The sequence below is a fragment of the Hippocampus zosterae genome, unplaced genomic scaffold (genome assembly GCF_025434085.1).
Source record: "Hippocampus zosterae strain Florida unplaced genomic scaffold, ASM2543408v3 HiC_scaffold_213, whole genome shotgun sequence".
Taxonomy (NCBI): domain Eukaryota; kingdom Metazoa; phylum Chordata; class Actinopteri; order Syngnathiformes; family Syngnathidae; genus Hippocampus; species Hippocampus zosterae.
The window spans coordinates 1-20,996 of record NW_026262815.1 but is presented as its reverse complement, the minus strand read 5'-3'; the positions used below and the strand labels follow the sequence as shown (position 1 = coordinate 20,996).

General features: G+C 59.7%; 4 protein-coding genes across 4 annotated transcripts; 1 reads left to right on the top strand and 3 right to left on the bottom strand.

Moving 5' to 3' along the window:
* Window positions 1-2,949: 2,949 nt before the first annotated feature.
* On the bottom strand, window positions 2,950-4,923 carry LOC127594562 (probable urocanate hydratase; the record flags this gene model as incomplete). The annotated part of the gene is given in 1 exon segment (XM_052056412.1): window positions 2,950-4,923. A coding segment is annotated over 1 exon segment (1,974 nt), but the record flags the coding sequence as incomplete, so codon positions are not given.
* A 64-nt stretch (window positions 4,924-4,987) lies between these two features.
* On the bottom strand, window positions 4,988-5,245 carry LOC127594561 (uncharacterized). The gene has a single exon (XM_052056411.1). It carries the CDS (start codon window positions 5,243-5,245, stop codon window positions 4,988-4,990), a length of 258 nt encoding a protein of 85 aa, XP_051912371.1.
* An 11,056-nt stretch (window positions 5,246-16,301) lies between these two features.
* Window positions 16,302-16,976, top strand: LOC127594560 (cytochrome b5 domain-containing protein 1-like). Its single transcript, XM_052056410.1, is given in 1 exon segment — window positions 16,302-16,976. A coding segment is annotated over 1 exon segment (675 nt).
* Window positions 16,977-16,985: 9 nt separating this feature from the next.
* On the bottom strand, window positions 16,986-17,330 carry LOC127594559 (60S ribosomal protein L37a-like). The gene has a single exon (XM_052056409.1). It carries the CDS (start codon window positions 17,328-17,330, stop codon window positions 16,986-16,988), a length of 345 nt encoding a protein of 114 aa, XP_051912369.1.
* Window positions 17,331-20,996: the final 3,666 nt, after the last annotated feature.

Below are 20,996 nucleotides of genomic sequence, written 5' to 3'. Positions count from 1 at the left end.
CCGATCTGGCCTTTAGCTTTATAGAGAAGCTCAGGGTAGGCCCGGCCAGCGTTCTGTACACTGCGCGTGGCAGCATCTTGCACAGCTCCGCGATGCTGATATTCGTACCTGATGCGGGAAGGCGGGGCTTGGTGAAGGCGTGGTAGCCAAGCGGGCCTGCTCACGCATGGAAGGCGAACTTCCAGGCGGAGGCGAAGACCTTCGAGAAGAGGCTGGGCCTGCGGATAAAGGATGATAAGCGCAACAGATGAGGATGTATCCGGGATCGATTTATAATGATTTTTGCTCTGGTGTGGGCCGCCCGGTCGCAGGACTGCCCCGCCAGCTACCAGCTCAACAACGGCACCTCCATCTGCGTCCCTCAGCTGCCCCCTCGGCACCTACCCCTCCGAAACCAACTCCTCCGTCTGCCTTTCCTGCCCCCTCACCTGCTCAGAATGTGTGAGTGAGGCCAACTGCACCTCCTGCGCCCCCGACTACGTGCTCTCCACCAACAACAAGTGCAACTCGGAGTGCCTCGAGGCCGACGAGTCCATCATCAACGGGACCTGCTACGCGCCCTGCCCCGACGGCACCTACAGCAAGTTCCTGGTCATTTTCGGCAACCCCTACTGCCTGGGCTGCTCCGCGAACTGCCTCACCTGCAACGGGACCATGACCAACTGCACCACCTGCGCCGACGGACTCACCCTCCAGTCCGATGGCACCTGCGTCAACACGGCCTGCACCGGCACCTGCTGCTCCGCGCCCCAGCTGCAGCTGCAGACCGCCAACAGCTGCGCGGACAGCTGCCCCTCGGGCTACTACGCCTCCACGGTGACTTCCTGCGACCTGTGCAACCTCCCGAGCTGCTCGAGCTGCCAGGTGTCCAACCGGGCGACAGTCTGCACGAGCTGCTCTCAGAGCTACTTGTACTCGGGAGTGTGCGTGCAGCAGTGCCCCTACGGCCAGCTCACCGACCCCACCGGCTACTGCATCCCCTACAGCTAGGGTTGTCCCGCAGGGCAGTTCCTGGCCAACTCGGAGCAGGGCCTCTGCAAGCTCTGCGTGACCGGCTGCGCGAACTGCACGCTGGCCTCGTCGCTCTGCCTCGAGTGCATGGCGGGGTACTACGCCAACCAATCCCTCGGCAGCTACGTGAGCTGTGCACCCTGTCCTGACAACTGCGCAGTCTGCGACAGCACGGACGGCTGCACATCCTGCTTCGATAAATATTACCTGGACTCGGGGGCCTGCTCCGCCTGTACGAGCGGTGTGCGCGACCTGCACCGGCCCAGACGGGTGCAGCACCTGCGTGCCCAACGCCACCCTCTCGGGCACCACCTGCAGCTGCAACGCTGGGTTCTACTACAACGCCTCGGCGACGGGGGTGAACGAGCAGGAGTGCGCGGCCTGCTCGTAGCAATGCTCCACCTGCAGCATGCAGGCGGTCAACTGCACTGCCTGCGCAGACTCATACTACCTGAACGGCAATAACTGCCTGGCCTGCGACCTGTCGTGCCAGACATGCACCGAGAGCAGCACGTGCAGCACGTGCATCGACAACGCCCAGCTGAACTCGACGAGCCAGTGCGTGTGCATGCCGGGCTACCTGCTGGAAGGCGCCTCGTGCACGGCCTGCCCCAGCTCGTGCAGCACGTGCTTCAGCCTGTCGTTCTGCACCTCGTGCACGACCAGCTTTTACGCGCAGAACGGGACGTGCACGGCATGCGGGGACAACTGCGAGAGCTGCCGGAGCTCGACGAGCTGCATAAAGTGCGGGGCGGGGTTCGACCTGATATCGGGGAACTGCGCGAAGGCGTGGCGGGTGGCGCTGATCTCGGTGGGGATCGCGCTGTTCGTGGTCATCGTCATCGTCCTGGGCATCTACTTCTTCAAGAAGTGCGTCGAGAAGAACACCGGCGACGAGGAGGACGAGTAGACCGCCATCAACGAGGAAATCGGCCGCCCCGGCGGGCCCTTCTGATATGCCCAGCTCATTCCCACCCCAGCAGCGCCCCCTCCTGTCCCCGGAAGTACGCCTCGTACGCCCGCCCCGGGCTCGCCTTCACCGCCGCCCGGTCCGCCTCCAGGTGCCGGTAGAGGGTCTCCAGCTCGGCGCCGCGGGGGACGAAGAGGTCGCCGGCGCAGATGAGCAGCTGGGAGAGCTTGTGGTTGACCTCGACCAGGTGGACCACGGCCTTGCTGACCCCTGCCGCCGCCGCCAGGCAGCTGAAGAAGTCGTGCAGGATTATGTTCTTGGGCATCTGGATCAGCATGTTCCTGCTGAACCTGGCCGCGTGCTCCAGGATCCTGCTCAGCGGCGGGTCCATCACCGCGTCGATCCGCTCCCGCCCGTACCGCCGGATGTCCGTCCCGCCCCACGGCGGGCACAGCACGATCAGCTCGCACTCTTCTGGCTCCAGCGCCAGGAAGTCTTGAGTGCAGGTTTCGATGCGGTCCTCGACCTTGTACACTCGGGCGTTGTGCCGCAGCATCTAGATCTTCGTCGGACACAGGTCGTTCGCCACCAGGCGCGAAGCCAGTCCTGCCAGGTGAATGGCCAGCCCGCCCACGCCCGCGAAGGCGTCGATGATGGTCCCGCCGCGGTAGTCCGAGGCGGCGATGACATCCGCCATGGCCTTGGAAATGGGCTCGGCGATCACGCTGTACCAACTCTCTTCGTCCATCCGGATGCCCTCGTCGAACCTGCTGAAGTAGAAATACCGCTTGCCGAAGTAGTGCCGCACTGGCTTACTGACCCCCAACTCCTGCTGCCGCTCTGCTGAGCACTTGAGCGAGGCCGACTGGCACAGGAAGTTGTGCCTTTTGAAAGCCACGTGTGCCGAGGTCTTGAGGAGGGGCAGGAGCAGCAGGATGGGGGTCACGGAGTACAGCTGCTCGGCCTGGTGCTCCCTGCGCTCGACATGCTTGTCCTGTTTCTCCATTCCCGGCGTGAATTATTGAGGGTCATTTAGATCCGCAGGGGCTCGGCTCGGTGGGCACGAACTTGTCGCTGAACTGTTTGAGTCTGCCGAGGTTGTGCTGCGCCATCTCTCCGCCCGCCCATGCCCGCCGTGTCACTCCGTTCGCCACGTCCCAGAACAGCATCTCTCGCACTCGCTCCTTCTCTCCCTCCGCCCCGCACAGCACGAACCCGAACCCGCCGTTGATCACGTTGCCCCATCCTGTCCCCCCGCCATTGTGCAGCGCCACCCAGGTCGCGCCCCTGAGTCCGGTCCCCAGGAAGTTCTGGCAAGCCATGTCGGCAGTCCACATCGATCCATCCTTCACGGAGGCTGTCTAGCGGAAGGGGCTGTCGGCGCCCGACACGTCGTGGTGGTCCCGCGAAAGCACAATTGAGCCTTTGACCTTTCCTGACGAGACCAGGTCACTGAAGGCCTCGGCGAGTCTGATCCTGCCGAGGTGGTCTGCGTAGAGGATACGGGCCTGCGAGCCAACTACGAGTCGACTCTCTTCGGCGCGCTCGATCCATCGGATGTTGTCCTTGAGCTGGCTCTGGACGAGGGGGGGCTGAGTCTTATACAGGTCGTTCATGATGGCGAGGGCGCACTGGTCGGTGGTGCGTAGGTCGGCAGGGTCAGTGCTCGTGCACATCCAGCGGAAGGGGCCGAAGCCTAGCTCGAAGATGTCACCCATGATGTCCTCCACGTAGGAGGGGTAGATGAACGAGCCGTCCGCAGAAGTGATCGCCGCCTCGGCTTTGCTGGACTCGAGCAGGAAGCTGTTGCCGTAGTCCCAGAACTTCATGCCTCTCTTGGCCAGCTTGTTTATGGCCTCCACCTGCCGCCGCAGGGAACTGCGGACCTACTCTTTGAACTTGGCAGGGTTGCTGGCCATAAGTTCGTTGGCCTCTTGGTAGGAGTAGCCGGCCGGGTAGTACCCACCACCGAAGGGGTTGTGGAGGGAAGTCTGGTCTGAGCCCAGCTCGACAAGCATCTACTCCTCGCTGGCCAGCCTCTCCCACATGTCCACCGCGTTGCCCAAAAACCCGATCGACGTCTTTTCGTTTTTGGACTTGGCCTCCTTTATGCGGGTCACCAGCGAGTCAAGGTCCCTTTAGACTTACTTCACCCAGCCCTGCTTGTGTCGCTTCAGCAGGGCCGCCTCCGCTACTTCTGCCACCACCGTGATGCAGCCACAGATGTCACCCGCCTTAGGCTGCGCGCCCGACATACCGCCCAGCCCGCTGGTGACGAAGACCAGTCCGGTCATGTCCTCGCGGGCCAGGTACTTGCGAGCTGCGTTCTGGAGGGTGAGGGTGGTGCCGTGGACGATGCCCTGGGAGCCGATATAGCAGAAGGAGCCTGCAGTCATCTGGCCGTACATGGTGCAGCCCATGGCGTAGAGCTTCTCATAGAGTTCGATGGTGCTGTAGTTTGGCACCATGAGCCCGTTGCAGATGGTGAGCTTGGGCGCGTGAGGGGGTGCGGGGTAGAGGCCCTGGGGGTGGCCCGAATTGAGGACCAGGGTCTGCCCCTCCTCCATGCGGCACAGGTAGTGCATCACCAGGTGGAACTGGGCCCAGTTCGACAGCACTGCCCCGTTGCCGCCGTAGGTCACCAGTTCGTGCGGGAACTGGGCCACCTCGGGGTCGAGGTTGTTCAGGATGTTGTGGATGATGGCCTTGGCCTCGGGAAGTTTAGCAGGAATGGCCTCAGGCGGGTAGGCCTTAAGGGGATAGCCTGGCCTGAAGCGGTACATGTAAATGTGGCCGTACTCCTCCAGCTCCTGCCGGAACTCGGCCTCCAGCTCGCAGTGGCACTCTTTGGGGAAGTAGCGGAGAGCATTCTGGACGGCCTTGGCGGCCTCGGGAGGGGTGAGGCCGTGGACCCGCTTGGGGGCGTGAGGCAGGGAGGGGTCTCTGGGGCCGGCCTTGGGGGGGAGGGGGCGGAGGGGCAGCCCGTCGGCGAGGGCGGCAAGAAAAGGGTATTACATAATAAAGGGAGGACCCATTGGATTGTCCGGGAAGGGCGTGGGTATTGAGTCACAAGGAGCCCCCGACCTGCTCGATGGCGACGTCGATTTCGTCGTTGTTTTCGAGGCTGAGCTCCTTGGGGGTCTGGGTTTCCTGGATGCGGTCGCCGTCGAACATGAAGCGGACGTTGGCCATGCTGAGGCCGTTGCGCTGGCAGTAGGTTTCCATGAGCTTCTTGAACTGGGTGGTCTTCTTGATTTTGAAGTGGATCTCCTCGTTGTCCTGGGCCTTGACCTTGAGGTTGATGTACTCCTGGTCGTCCGCCATGATTAAAAGTGGGGCGGGGACGGCCCTTTATACCCGAACGTGTGGCCATTATCGCCCCATTTTAATCCGGTTTAATCCGTAATGCAGGCATCACACCTTGAAGAACTCCTCGAAGGCCTCCTGCGGCGACTTGCCCTTGAACTGCTCGAACGGCAGGGCCTGCCGGATCACCTTCCGCACGTCCTCCGCCCCCGCCAGCCCCACCAGGAACTGCTCCAGCTGCTGCAGCTCCCGGTCCTCCTGGTTGTAGTAGAACGACAGGATCGGCAGCCCGTTGTACAGGTCGAAGCAGAACGAGTACACCGAGTTGTCGACGATGATGGTCTCGCGCGGGTCGCGGTTGATCATGCCCAGGTCCTTGAAGTAGAACCCGTCCGAGCTCATCGAGCACACGTCCCGGCTCAGCACGTGGCTGATCAGCTCGTCCTCGGGGTCCAGGATCTCGTTCACCACCGTGTCCGCGTACGCCCCGTGGCTCGCCGTGAACACGATCACCTCGAAGTGCGCGCTCATCCTCTTCAGGAACTCCTTCGCGCCCGGGCGGATGTTCAGCCACACCGGGTACTCGGTGCCGCCCACGTCCACCTTGATGAAGCAGTCCGACTTGACCTCGTTCTCGTACGAGTGGATGAGGGTCTCGTCCAAGTCCAGCACCAGGGTCTTCTTGCCCTCGTACATGGGGGCGCGCGACAGCTGCAGGCTCTTTTCCCGCGGCTTGCGCTTGATCTCGTCCAGCGAGTTTATCAGCTTGCAGATCTCGAAGAACTGCTCCCGGTACAGCTTGTCGAAGTAGTCCTCCGAGTAGGGCTTGTTCAGCGCGCGGCTCATCGGCTGCATGAAGAACGGGCACAGCGGCACCCGCCGCTACCGCACTGAGTCCGGCCGTCCCGTCACCTCCAGCGGCACCTGCACCTTGAACGCCTGGAACTTCGGCGACTGCAAGTTTGAGGACTCGCGTTTCATGGCCCGCCGCTCCACCGAGTCATTGCGCTGCATCCGCGCCAGCTCGTAGTCTCCATACTTGCCCGGGCTGACCTGCTCGGCCCTGAATCGTCGTTTTGTGGCCTCGAGAGGCGAGGCCTCGCGCCGGTGCTCGATCTGCTCTTGCCGGTAAAGTTGCGAGGCGTCGTGGCGCATGTACCGGGTAGGCTCCTCCCGTGGATATTTCTGGTAGTCCTGGCGGAGAAGTTCGGGGCGCTGGTAGGAGTTGTAGTACTCCTTGGCGCGGGGGTCCTGGCGGGCCCGGAAGTCCTGGCGGGGACTTTCCTGGCGGACGTACTCCTTGGAGTAGGGGCGATTCGCACTACCGTAATAAAAGTGCATTTTATTTATGTATAAAATTATTTCCCGCTGCAACCACCTGCTCAGTAGAAGGTGGCCCGGTCCTTCACCAGCTTCAGCGCCAGCCGGTAGTCCAGCGACTTCCCGCTCTTTCCCGGCTCCAGCACCCGCCGCACGTCCCCCACCTTCGCCCAGAACCCGCTCCTACTTAGACTTCCCTGTACTTTTTCGACCGCCGTCGTGAAAGATACTCCGTCAGACTCTTGCTAGTCTTGTTTCAGAAGTTCGGCCAAGTAGTGCGAGTCTTTGGCTACCTTCTTCTCGAGCCTTCGGTAGTCTTTGAAAGCACTCTGGCCGGTCTCCTGGCTGGTGGCCTGCAGCCACTCGTCTGGGTCGATAAGTCCGTCTCGCCGGAAGTCGATCGCCTTGAAAATCTATGAAACTATGTAGAAGCTGCGCTCTTCTGGTGGAAGGAATGCGGGGAGATGCCTGTCAAGGTGCCTGAATTATTCGAAGGTTAGATATCCGTCCCGGTCAAGGTCGAGCCGATGGAACAGGTCGAGCGGGTGGATCTTGGCCCTACCAAGTGCGAGGGGCAGTCGGGCCACGAAAGGGTTGGGTTGGTCGTGGCTAGCAATGGTCTTGAGAAGGGCCTTGGCCTCTATGTGTCCATCAGGCCTCGCAAAATGGAATACGAAGTTCTATATCTATTTTGTCTACAGGCGGAGGTTGAGCCTTCTCAGGATGTTTTTGACATCGGCCACCCGCAGCAGTCCCTCCGCAGCTTGCCCCTCGACCCTGCCCCTGAACTCGCTCCAGACACTCTTCAACTTGCCTCTCACCGAGTCCAGCACCGTCCGGAACTCCTGTTTGCTCACGGACTCCTCGTCAGTGTGCCTAAATATCTTGCTCGAAAGCTCGCCTTTAGATATTTTATCTGCATTGTTCGTGGAGATGTCCCAAAACGAGGAAAGGTCCGAGTCTGGGACCCTAACTCCGACCTCCCTGCAGGCCTTGAGGAAACCTGCCTTGGAGAGCCTGTCCCGCCCTGGCCCTGCGAAGAACTGCCACATTTTTTCCCTCGTGGGGATGGCCCTGTAAAGCTCGTTTTAGACCTTCTCCAGAAGGACCCGCTCCTCACGAGTGTGGTCCTTCAGTACCTAACAAAAGTCAGTCTCGACCAAATACCCCTTGCGGTGCTTGTCGAAAGTCGCGAAAAGTTCTTGCTCCATGTCCTCGCTCAGGTTGAAACCTGTCAGAACCAGGTCCTCTCGAATCCATTACAGTAGGCGGGCCTTGCTGACCCTTTCTGACAGCCTCGACATCTTCTCAAAGGCAGTGGGCAGGGACCCGTAACGGGTGAGGACGTGCTGGCCAATCTGCTGCAAACAGTTACGCACCCAGTCGCTGGCCCGGTCCGTCTGCTGTAGTGTCCGGATGAAGTCCGCTAGGCTGACCCGCCCGAAGTTGCGCTTCTCACTGTCGAATATCTTCAGCAGCCTGCTGACCCGTACCGAGTCGAATTCCTCGGCAGGGATCATCAGCTCCTGTACAAAGAAGTCGACCAGTTCCCTCTCAGTTATGGAACCGTTTGCGGCGGAATTGATTTTGGAGAAGGCTGTTTGGTGGCTGATCGCATTTTTGGCGATGTACTCCTTCAGTTTTAGCAGGAGCCCGCTCTGCCACTCGAAGCTGTCCCTGACGCGAGAGTCCGCCTTGAGCCGGTGTCTGGACAGCACCTCGACCATGCGGTCGGCAGAGATGAAGCCTAGCCGGGTGTCGTCCAAGTAGGCGAAGACAGCCTCGATGACCTTCTGAGGGAACTTCATGGAAATGCAGCTGACGCCCTTCTTGAATTACTAGTAGTTTATGAACCCGTTGCTGCTCAGGTCCAGCTCCTTGACGAAGGTCGCTGGGCTCTTGTGGTAAAGCTACAGCTTTGCCTGAATCTCCTAGATGGCTCTCCAGATGTCCTCGTCGCATAGCTCCGGTGACTCGGGAAACAGGTGGAACCGGCCCAAGGGGTGCCTAACGTTGGCCCTCAGCTCTGAACGGGACAGGTAGAAGGCGAGGTCGTCCCTGCTGATCAGACCGTCCCCATCAATGTCCATTCGCGCGACGGTGGCCAGCACCTCCTCAGGTGGTAGGCTGCGGACCAGCATCTCTTCGGGGCCTTTCGCCTTGCTGAGCTTCTTGAGGATGATTTGCGACAATTCCTCGACCCGCAGGAAGTTGATTTTCTCTTACATCCCCAACAGATTGTAGATTTCCTGGTACGGGATGTTGTGCTGCCGGGCCAGTTCTTTCAGCGAGCCCACCACCGCCTCTTCGCTGCGCCTGCTCTCGAACGCCTCTTTCTTTGAGAACAGGTACCGCAAGAACATTTCGTGTCTCACCAGTCCGGTGGAGATATCCCTCGGCACCAGCTTGCTGACCCTCAGCAGCGCTTGCTTGTCCAGGTTCAGGCCCATCTTGTTTAAGGAGTCCATGAAGACCACTGGGTCCAGCAATCCTGAGTGGTCGAAGTCGTCTTTGGCGAAGATCTGCTCCACCTCGCGCTCACTGAACTTGGAGGATATCGCCTGCTTTACGGTCTAAAGGAAGGCACAGTCTTCGGAGTCTTTGCCAGTAAGCCTGGCAAAGAGCTGGTCTGGAGAGACTGTCTCTTGCCCCCGCACCAATTGGGCTGTCACTCTCTTCGCCTCGTTATCGGAAATCCAAGGGTCAAATCTCTTGAGCAGCCGCTCCAACTACAGACTAGAGACTGACTGGGCCTTGCGGCTGACGCCAAGGCGATCTTTGAAAGAGAGAAGGTCCCTGAGGCTGACGCTGTCCATGAGGGTGAGCAGGTACTCAAAGGAAGACCGGTCTTCCACGAAGGTTAGTTGCCAGTCCTCCTCGGAAATAAGCCCGTCCTTGTTCTTGTCGAGGATCTCAAATAATCTTTTCTGCTCGGGCTCAGTTACTTCGTAGAGTCGGATCTTCTGGAGGGCGGCAGAAAACTGTTTGCAAGAAATTCGGGGGGACTCGGGAGGGTCCGGCCCGAAGGTCTTGGCCATGATGAGGGCCCAAGTCCTGGAGGGGGTCTGATTGTTGGCCCGCATGTAGTACAATATTTTCTTGACCACATAGCGCATTTCTGGGCTAGGCCTTTTTATTTCGATTGAGGGGCTCAACCGCTCATTGACCATGGCCAGCCTCTCTTCCTGCGAGATCATCTCCTGCTCCGCGTCCTCCTCAAGGCTCGCAGGCCCACTACTCTCCAGCTTCAGGGCAGGCTGGCTCTTGACCTTCGGCAGGACAGGCATTACTCTCTCAGATTCGGGAAGGATGTTTTTACGCAGTCGCGATAACCGGTCTCTGAAAGCTACTTTATGGATGTTCTTGGTGGCGCCGCGCAGATAATCAAGAAACTGAACTGCCATCACCGAGTTAGACAGGCATAACGTCCCCACAGCTGGCATGAACATAGCAATTTCGTTGCCTTCTCTAGCGTCCTTAGCCAGCTGCCCCGCGATCCTGCTGATCGCCACCTTAAAAGCGCCCACCTCCATGCTGGCCCGCCGAGCGCAGGCGACCTTGTTGCAATCGACTTCCTGGAGTCGGTGGTCAAGGGAGGTCGCCAGAGGTACGATTTTGTTCCCTCGAAATAAGCCTGGCTTGAGCCTTAGTTCTGGACAAAATTTGTTTGAAAGGACGAAGGCGAGTTCTCGATCGGGAGTGTGAGAGATGGCCGCGGTCATGCCTTCGTGACTGTATCCCGGCCGGGCAAACGTAAAAGTCCCTAGGCCTTTCAATCTTATGGATTTGCCCAGTCTTAATTGCTCCGCAATTTCTGCCCCGCAGGCGTTCCAGGCCCGGGCCAGGTCCTCCTCCGATAGGGTGGCCTGCAAGGCATGTAGGGCTGAGCTGCAGGTGGAAACGATCGAGGCCATGGAGGCCCTGGTGTAGAGGCTACTTTTTTATCCAATACTCATGTTTATTAAAGTTAGTTTGATCACCGAATATAAATGAAACTGCAGCCAACTGACTCATATCCCTTGGCAACTCTACAAATCAAATTAATGAATACTGTTTGAAAAGGACCATATGAGAAGTATAGAAGGTGGAGGGAGCAGGACTGAGGCGGTGGTCACGGCAGAATGCGTGGGCAGGGAGGGGAGCCGAATAAATAGGGCGTAGGTTTATTGGAGGAGAGAGTGTGATAAATAAATGATAGATACAAGGCCGGGCAAGAAGATCAACTACAACATCAGCACCTCGCTGGAGACCAAGCCGCACACCCACCAGGGCGCGTTCAAGTTCGAGTACCAGATGCAGGACCAGGACCAGGTGTTCTATCTGGACCACCCCCAGCCCAAAAAGAAGAAGCTCAAGAAGAAGCCCATCAAGAAGGACAAGGAAAAGGAAAGTAAGATCTCTTGCGACATCAAGATCACGCACATCACCAAGGACCGGCCTAAGTCCAAGGGCCGGAGCACTGGCAGGCCCAAAAGCCCCAAGCCTAGCCTCCCCAAGTCCAAGTCCCGCAAAGAACCCAGGCTGCGCAAACAGCAGAGCCAGCCCCGCCTCCGCCCTCATTAGCCAAGCCGCACCCTCGAAATTTCCCGTCCGCATGAGACCGTTCGACTGAACGAGGCAAGTCGCACCTTCGAAAGTCACCTAACTGACACTCCCGTTCGCAAGAAGCTGCCGGAGCAGAAGCCCAAAGCATACTACTTTGTTGACGGGCCGACGCCCTTCCGCGAACTGACCAGCGAGTTGCTGCAGGCACTGGAGGCGGAGGTGGGGCAACACCTGCCCGAGCCGGGGGCGGGGGACGAGTAGATGACGCAGGAAGAGTTCGACTACCTAGTTGAGAACGTGAACCGTATCCAGAAGGCCTGGCAGAAGAGCAAGTTCCGGAAGAACATCAATGCTCGCATCCACGAAAAGCAGGGACAGCGGTTCCTCCAGAACGAGGCCATCAAGAAGGGCCTCGAGCAGGCTAGGCTGCCCGACCTCAACCCCGGGCCTGCGACTGACCAGCCCCCGGACTGCGAGGAGGAAAGCAGTCTCGCTGAAAGCCAGAGTCTGCCCTCCGAGTGCACCAACTCGGATGTGCTTGCCTTCGCTCAGCCTCCGCCGGAGGAGGTCCCTTTGGACATCGACTCCAAGCTGGGCGAGCTGAAGCAGGCGCTGGCAGAGCTGGAGCCTCGCAGGGAGGAGGAGGAGTCCATTTCGGGAGAGTGGAGGGCAGCCATCTCACTGATCTAGCAGCTCTCGAGCGAGAAGGAGGCCGGCAACAAGCGGGCCATAGCCGAGCAAATCGAGCAGCTATGCCGCAAGAAGAAGGAGGACTACTCGACGCGGGACGGGCTGGAACCGCAGGAGGAGGAATGCCGGGACGCAGAGAACATAATGGGCGTGCGACAGAACGCGATGGAGATGCTCTTCGCGGCCCACGAGAAGATCCTCAAGACACTGTTGTCCTCGGGCAAGCTGACTCTGATCGAGTTCAACCGCAAGATGGGCGGGCTCAAGAAGTGGGTCGAGCAGGAGCGAGGGGAGGTCGCCCGCATGCGCGAGTTGCTCAGCAGCAACTTCGTCCGCGCCCAGCAGATGCTCCAGCGCACCAAGCGCGACTTGCGCCTCGCCCAGGAGGCCGGCTCCTCTAAGGAGCTGCTGGACTCGCTGATGGAGAGCATCGGTGTGGAGGAGGAGCCGGAGGTCATCCCCTCTGCAGCCGAAGAGGACGACGAGTCAAGCTCGGTGATCCTCATGCTCATGGAGCGAGAGATGCGCAAGCGGCAGATAAAGGAGGCGATCGACAGGCGCATCTACGGGCAGCTGACCCAGCCGAAGGGCTTCACAGGGTAGAACCAGGCGATCATGACCAGCCTGCACCTGATCAGCGTCTACCTCACCAACCTCTCCAACTTCCTGTTCAGCTACTACAAGGACATGTTCCTCAACCAGCTCAACAACCCCTACGGCTACCCCCTCGAGGAGCGTCTGCGCATCATCCACGGCTATGCGGAGAGTCTGCCCGACCAGCCCGAGGACGAGGGGCTGCGCAACACCATCCCGCTCGAGGTGTTTCACGAGCTGGGGCAGCAGCTCTACGAGGAGGCGCCGAGCGAGTTCGAGTTGGCACATGGCCGGGCACTGTTTGATGCGTTCAACCTGGCGGTGCGGTACTTCCGGCCGTACTACTCGATCGGGGGCTCACCGTACCACTGGACCGTGGGAGACCGAGCCCTCACCTTCTTCTTCATCGAGGAACATAATCTGGAGGAAGTCTTTGAGAAGAGCAAACACCGAGTTATGCAGTGGGCTTCTGCCCTCTGTGCGCTCCACTACCCCGACTCCGCCCCCCGCCCGCCCAAGCCCTTCCGCGCCTCTTCCATGGACGACCTGCTCTCCCACACATGCACCGAAAACCCCCTCCTTAACAAGGTCCGGGAAGACCGCCTGGCCAAAGTCGAGCGCGAGGAACTGCGGGAGGAGGACCCGGCCTGGCACTTCTTCGAGGAGGAGCGGACGGGCTTCATGCTCGAACTGGCGGAGGAGATCTTCGTGGAGCTGGTGGGCGAGACCACCGAGGGCCTGGTGGTGGGGCGGACATTCCTGTGACCGTGATCGAGATGGATCGCTGTCAGTAAGAGTCGAGCAGCCGCAGGTCGACCGCCTTCCTGCTCTCCTTGTACTTGCCCACGTAGCTCATGCAGCCGTACTCCAGCCGCACCAGCTGGCCCGTCTTGGCCCCCCGGAGCACTTCCTTCGAGATGCCTGCCCGAAGGATGTCGTCGAAGTGCACGAAGATGTCCGAGCCGTCTTCGTCCATCACGATGAACCCGTAGTTCTTGCCCTCGTCGAAGAATTTCAGTCGGCCGGTGCACCGTCGCTCCCCCAGCGACAGCGCCGGCAGCAGCAGCAGCGGCTCGTCCTTCGCCCCGTGCTCGGGAGTCGCCTCTTCGATCAGCCGGATCGACTCGCTCACCTGCGCATGCGCCTCGTCCTCTTCGTCGTCGGTTAGCTGGGGTCCCGCCTCGCTGGGCATCTTCAGGAAGAGGCCTCGTTCGCAGCCAAAGGCCGTCAACATCGAGTTGTCGGACATGGACTTCTTGTGCCGCTGCTTGTAACCAAATTCGCTGAGGGGCGACTGTGGGCGGCTGACCTGCTGCACCAAGTCCAGCACCTTGCGGTGGCAAGCGCCCTCTGTCTCCAGCATGACGGGACTGTAACCCCGGCTCCCCACAGCCAGCTCCAGCCCCTTTTCGAAGCCGAAGTTGTACACGTAGGACAGGAGCATGCTCTGCCCCGACTCCAGGAAGTAGACCTTGACACTGCGGCGCAGCACTAGGCTCACCAACATCATGTAGTACTTCTCGAACCCCTTCAACTCGGGGTGCAGCAGCACCTGCTCCACCAACTCGTTCTCCACCAGCCCCGCCAGCGCGGGCGGCAGCTCGCCTGCCTCCTGCAGGCACAGCAGGGCGGTGTGGCAACTCCGGAGTAGCTGGTTGGGGGATTGGCCGGCCAGGTAGGCGAGGGAGGGGAGGGGCCCTGCAGCGAGGACGGGGTCGGGGTCGGGGGGCAGGAGGAGGCGGACGCGGAGGTCGGCCTCGAGGAGCGCGTCGAGTGCGAGTTCAGCCATATGATGCGGGGCTATAACGCCAAATAATGTACGACATGAAGAAATTGAACAACAAGGTCAAGCGCCACCACGTCGCCGACCTCCGCCGCCGAGAGGAGGGCTGGAACGACCGCCACCACATCGACGACACCAGCCGCGGCAAAACCAAGCCCCGCGACAAGCCCTACGGCGCCTCCCTCGAAAAGAAGAAGGAGGCGCGCCATGGCGGCCGGATCCAGGTCAACGAAATGTACCGCGAGGCCATCAAGACCGCCCTCGCCAACCTGCGTCTGCTCTGGGAGCGGCACTCCATCCCCGCCTTCCACGCAGACCTGATGGCCCAACAGTGCCTAACATCCACGGACTTTCAGGCAGTGCTGGACTGGATCGAGGTCGAGTCCAACGATCTGGAAAAGGGGCGTTCGATCATCCAACTGACACTCGACGACGTGGACACCCGCGAAGCCTGTCTGGCCGAACTGCGCGCTCTGGCCGCCCGCGAGCCCCCCGACCCCGAGCTGCTTAACGAGAAGATCGTCCATCTGAAGAAGATCTCCATCGAGGTGGTGGAGAAGGTGATGGCCTGGCGCAAGCTATGTCGGATGCTTTACAAGTAGCCTCGCGGGCCGTTTTTCAACTACCGGTAGGGCCAGAACTACCTGCTGAAAATGCAGCAGGACACCGCGTTTCTGGGGAAGCTACCATGTGCGGCCCGCCTCTTTGCCCAGCCTCGCGATCCCCTGCTCGGCCCCGAGGGACTCAACAAAAGTCTATCCAAGCTACAGAAATTCTGTGCCAGCATGCTCGAATAAGAGCGCAAGGTCGAGCACCGCTCGCCCAAGAAGAAGGGCCTCAAGGGCAGGCTGAAGGACATCGATGACATCATCGAGCGCAATCGCACCGAAACCCAGCTGGGTCCCCGGCGCGTCGCATTTTCCGATAGCGAGCTGCAGCCCTGGCTGGACGACCAGGAGGAGAGGACCACTCCCGAACTCGCCTACGCACTGGCCATGCCGACCCTAAAGCAGTACTGCGAGAAGGGCGTGTTCCTTATCGACGGAACCCACCTTCTACTGGGAGTCGAGAAGAACACCCTGCAGCGGCGGATCACCCTGCTCAAGGTCCTGGGCAGCCTGCCCGTCGAGTCCCTCAAGCCCCTCATCGAGGAAATTGTGGCCTTCCTCTGGGCCGAGGACATTGCCAACGAGGTGCGGGTCAGTCTCCGCCACGAGCAGACCGAATCCGGACTGGCCATCAACAAGGCCGTCGAGTAGCAGTTCCGGCAGGCCGGGTTCCGCTGGAAACTCGTCAACAACAACCGCAGCACCGGTCACCGCTCCACAGTGTTCACGATCCACCGGCCTAGCGAGCTGATGGCCCCCGTGCCGGTGAGCCACCTGCAGGTCCAGAGCGTGCTGCTTTCCAGGCCAGGCATTCAGGAGGATCGCCAGCCTGAGGCTTACTGCTCGCGGGTAGGGGAGCTGAGTCTGCTAAGCAGTCTGGAGCCTGAGGCAGAGGCAGTCCGGCAGTTCCAGGAACTGCGCTTCCAGGGGGCGCGGACCTGCCAGTTCTCAAACGAGAATGAGTTGATCCAGATGGCCAACGAACACTCCATCAAGCTGGGGGTGATCGACTCCTTCGCAGAAGAGTGCCACGCCTCGATCCTGAGCCTGTCCTTCAACTGGACCAACTACAGCTTCCTGGTAGAGGGGCGTAGCAGGCAGCTGCTTCTCCACTCCGACCCCACCAACCCTCTCAAAGAGGCCCTTTCCAGCACTCACCGAGCGCCGATCTACCTGATTCCCACCGACGAGGAGGGCTACACGCTGTTTGTGTTCGAGGCCCGGGACCTGACCACCCTGGAAGAGGCCAGCGAGACGATCCTCTCGATCGGGTCCGAGTCCGAACTGGAGAACGGGCTGCAGCTACCCCTGTTCAGCAAGACCGGACGGTACAGTCGTGCGGGGACCACCTGCCACTTCTTCCTGTCGAACGACTTCAAGAGCGTACTGAGCACAGTGCGGCCGGACCATACACCTGCGCGGCTGGCGGGCCGGCTGGTGATCGGGATGGCGCAACCGGACGTGCTGTCGGTGCTGAAGCGGCCGTTGTGGCTGGCCTTCCTGGAGGAGAAGGACATACTTTGACATCAGATTAATGGCTGAGCTGCACAAATACCTGCCTGCTCCCTCGCCTCGCCGCCGCTACTACAACCGCAGCGAGGTGCAGCTCCACAACACTGCCAACGACCTGTGGGTCTCCTTCTTCGGGCGGGTCTACGACCTGACCGAGCTGGTCCAGCAGCACATCCATGAGGCCGAGGTCGTGCCCCTCATCGAGGCCGCCGGCACTGACATTTCGGGCTGGTTCGACTCCAAGACCAAGCAGCCCCGTACCTGCGTCAGCCCTGCTTCGGGGGCCTTGGCCTACTACACTCCGCAAGGCCGTTTCCTCCATCTGCAGCGAACCCCTGCTGAGCAAGATCCACTGTTCACACCATGGTGGCTGAAGCACGAGCTGTCAGTGGGACTGCTGACCTAGAAGTCGCGGTGGGTGCGGATCGTGAACGTGCTAACGGAGCAGGAGGCGTGCCTGGAGGTGCCAGAGGAGGAGCGGATCGACGAGATCCTGACGCGGTACGAGGCGATAAACTCGCACGCGAAGAGCTACACATGGAAGCGGCACGGACGGGAGCTGGACATGGGGAAGACGCTGACGGAGAACGGGATAAAGGACGAAGAGCGGGAGTACGAGGAGCTGGGGGTGCCGGAGGGCGAGCAGTACATCCCGGCGATCTACCTGTACTTCAACGACGACCTGACCACCGCCTGATCCATGAGATCATTTCTTCTCCTTCTTGGCCCTCTTGGCCTCCTTCGGCTGCACCTCCTTGTTCTGCGCCTCGGCCGCCTCCTCCCGAAGCCTGCGCAGTCGGTTCATCGTGGTCTTGGCCGTCACCGCCAGCGTCGTCGACAGTTCCCAGGCCCCGCCTGCGAACGTGGTCATGCAGCTCTTGCACCGCCAGATCCCCACCGCGGTCCTCTTGATGGCAGTCTTCCCGCAGCGGGGGCAGCAGTACTTGGCCCGCTGCTTGTGCTCGAACTTCTTGATGATCTTCCGCAGGGACGAGCCGTACCTGGTTCCGAACTTGCCTGTGATCCCCACTTTCTTGGTCCGCTTGGTCATCAACAAATTATCGATGGCCTAATTGCCCCAGGAACTGCAGCAGGCCCTCGCCCTTCAGCTGGCCTTCCAGGACAACCACGCCGCCCTCGACGCGGCCACCCTCGAACTCGCCGGTCTCCGCGAGGCCTACCAGCTCCTGCTCGAGAAGCAGCCAGTGCTGCCTCCTCGCGAGCGCAGTCAGGCCCTCACCAGAGCACCGGGTTATGCTGGCGCCGGGCCTCTTCTCGCGGATGACTCAGACTCAATTGGTTCACCATCTCAACTCGCGTGGGTCCGTGACCAGGTATGGCAGCTCTTAAGGCGGAGCGAACAAGGCTGCTGGAGAGCCGGCGGCAGGCGCTGGCGGAGATGGCTCAGGCTGGTAACCTGCCCTTCGCGAGGCACTACCCCGAGGAGGTGCGGCAGGCGCTGCAGGAGTTCGTGGAGGAGCAAGAGTGACATCATTCTTTAATGCGAGAGTGCAGGGTGTGCCTGCTGGAGGTGGAGGTAGAGGAGGTGAAGCAATACTGCCATTGCCTGAATTTCTTGGCACTGATCCATTCCGACTGCCTGGCCAAGTCCATCCAGGTGCAGCTCCGGCAGAAGCGCTAGCCTGCCTGCGAAATCTGTCTGACGCCCTACCGTTATACCATCGAGAAGAGTGAGCATTGCTACCCGTGCTACTCGGTAGACTTGTGGGAGCGGATCTTCCCCTTCTTGCTGATCGAGCTCCTGCTCCTCAGCATCTCCGTCGCCTTCATCATCATCCTGGCTGCCGGACTGGCCCGCGACTCGCTAGTCAAGGGGCTGACCATCGGACTCCTGGTGCTTAGCTTGCTCCTGCTGGTGTTCGCCAGCTACATGCTGGCGCGAGACTTCCCCCGGCAGGTCGAGAAGCGCATCGAGGTGAGCGAATTGCGGCAGGTCGAGGCGGTGGAGTTCCTTGAGTCGCAAGAAGAGATTAACCGTAAAACCGCAGGGCAAGAGTGAATCAGTCAATCATCCGCACTCCCTGACCCTGGAAGGCCTCGAAATTGTTGCCCCTGTCGTTGTTGTTCCCCAGGTTGTTCTCAGCCCCATCCTGCCCGAATCTGGCGTACCCCGGCGCCGCGTGGGCCTTGAAATTTTTGTAGACCCCGTGCAGCACAAAAAACAGCACGGTATAGGCCACAACCTCAGAGCACACCAGCGCCAAGGCGTAGTAATCCTGCCAGAGCCGGAGACTGGTCTTATGGAAAGCCAGTCCCCAACCCATGTTGCAGCATAGCGAAAGCATGGTCAGCCAGCTGTAGGCTGACAGGATGAACGCGATGAGCACGTAGAGGTGGGAGTAGCTCGTCCACCCCAGCCAGCAGAGCAGGGCCATGATGATCTTGCTGATCAGCCCGCTGAAGAAGGAAATCACTAGCTCGAGGGCCGTCAACACGAGCAGTCCGGCCACCACGATCTTCAGCTGGGTGCCATAGGCCGGCAGGGAAGGGTGAGGCGGAGGCTGCTGGGTCGGCAGGCACATTATGATTCTGGGGTATTGGCCGATCAGGGGCCTGGCTGAGCGCGTGCGACTACTGCTCGAGTATCTGGGCATGGACTACCAGAACCACTACTACACCAACCCCGAGGCCTGGTTCGAACAGGCCAAGCCCGTCCTGGCGGCCTCCCACCCCCTCGCCAACCTCCCTTACTTGCGGGACGGCGACAAATACGTCTTCGAGAGTTCGGCCATCATGACCTACCTGGCGCTGAAGGGCGGGCGGCCGGATTCTGCTGGGTAGCAGTCCATGGCTTTTCACGCCGCCAAGGGCCTGTACGAGGATCTGTACCGCGAGTACATTCAGTTCGTGTATTTGGGTGAAGACAAGCAGCTGTTGAAGAACAGCCTTGACATTAAGCTACGGAAGTTCGACGGCCTGCTCGGACAAGGGGAATGGCTCGCGGGAGGCTTCACTCTGGCCGATATCTTGGTGTGGGACTTTTTGACTATCTACGAGGAGCTTCTTTTCCCGGGCCAACTAATCCAGTTCTAACACCTGCCTGCTTCCTCGAGCGAGTCGGGTCAATCGAGCCCATCAAGAAGTATCGGCCAGCGGGCGGTTCAAGGCCGAGCCTGTCCACGGCCCCAATGCGAAATTCTCGGCTCTCGAAAGCTGGTATTGAGCTGCTCATGCATCAGGGCCTGGTAGTCTTCAGCCACTTCGAGCGACTTGAGGCAGTGGGGACTGCTGACTGCGCTGTCCGCGGAAGGCAGGTTCATCGTGAGAAAGAGCAGCAGTTGTGCCATCTTGCTGGTCGGTAGCTTTCTTCGAATCAGCCGGATCTGGTCGCTCGCACGCTCAGCCAGCGATTCCCAGCGGTTTTGCAGGCTCTACAGCTCGGCCTCCCTACGCCTCAGCGTATCCAGGTCTTCCCGAGCTCAGGGTGCACGGCAGCCATTCTTTCAGCGTAGTCAGGTACCATGGCCCACCGGAGGCGATTGAGCAGACACCGAGACTTCTTGATGCGCTCAGTGCTGGAGGGTCCATACCGCCGCAAGAAAGAGTCGATCACGGACTCAGTCTCGATCTCGGTGGCACGCTGGGAGGAGACCACCGAGTGGAGAGTGTGGAGGATGTTGGCCTGGCGGCTGGCCTGCTCGCCCTTTTCTGAGGAACAAGACATTGCAATCGCGAGGGTGCGCTAGACCTCGCTTTGTGCCTCCTGACTTTCCTCGAGGAGGCGCTGGTTTTACTTGAAGCGCCGCTCCAGCAGATCGATATAGATCTTCTTACGCTCGCGAGCCTTTTTGGCAGAGATGCGATTTTTTTTCAAGGCGGGGATCACGGTCAGGCAGCCCTGCCTCATCCACGCTCAAGAGAGAGTCAAGCTTTTCGGAAGACAGGTGCTCGATCTTCTTGATGAATGTGTTTTTGCCGTTGCGAGCAGGCTGCTCCTCATGATGCATCCCTACAACAATCAATCACTTATGCCAGTACTACAGCTGGTTATGTCATCATGATTGATTACTGATAACAACTCACGTCTAAGGAACAAGACCCAATTTCAACCAAAGGATTTTCGCTTATCTCGCAGGAAAGGCGGAGAACGTGGCTGCCATACATCGAGGGCCCAAGGTAATTCTTCTTTGAAACTGACTGAGGAGAGCGAGAAAGTTAACATTTATACTCGAAGGGCAACGCACTGGAGTTTTAATTGGCTAGCTCAAATTAACGAGTTACTGATTAGCGAAAAACTACCTTCTGTTAAATGCAATCTACCCCTGACCATCATACCACATCACACAATACTGCTCGGGATGGCCGTTGACTTGAAATAGGCCTCGGAGCTGATGTTCACCGAATCCAAGAAAATTGGTATGGCTGGTAGGAGCCGAAAAGAAACATTGTTTTTTATTAATATTTCATTTAATAATATTGATGAAGGATGTTTGATCGATTTAAAAAGATAAATGAAGATTCATATTTATGTTCATTTTTTATGGTTAAAAAATCAATTTTCTTTTTTGAAAGGGGTTGGGGTTGGGGTTGGGGTTGGGGTTGGGGTTGGGGTTGGGGTTGGGGTTGGGGTTGGGGTTGGGGTTGGGGGTTGGGGTTGGGGTTGGGGTTGGGGTTGGGGTTGGGGTTGGGGTTGGGGTTGGGGTTGGGGGTTGGGGTTGGGGTTGGGGTTGGGGTTGGGGTTGGGGTTGGGGTTGGG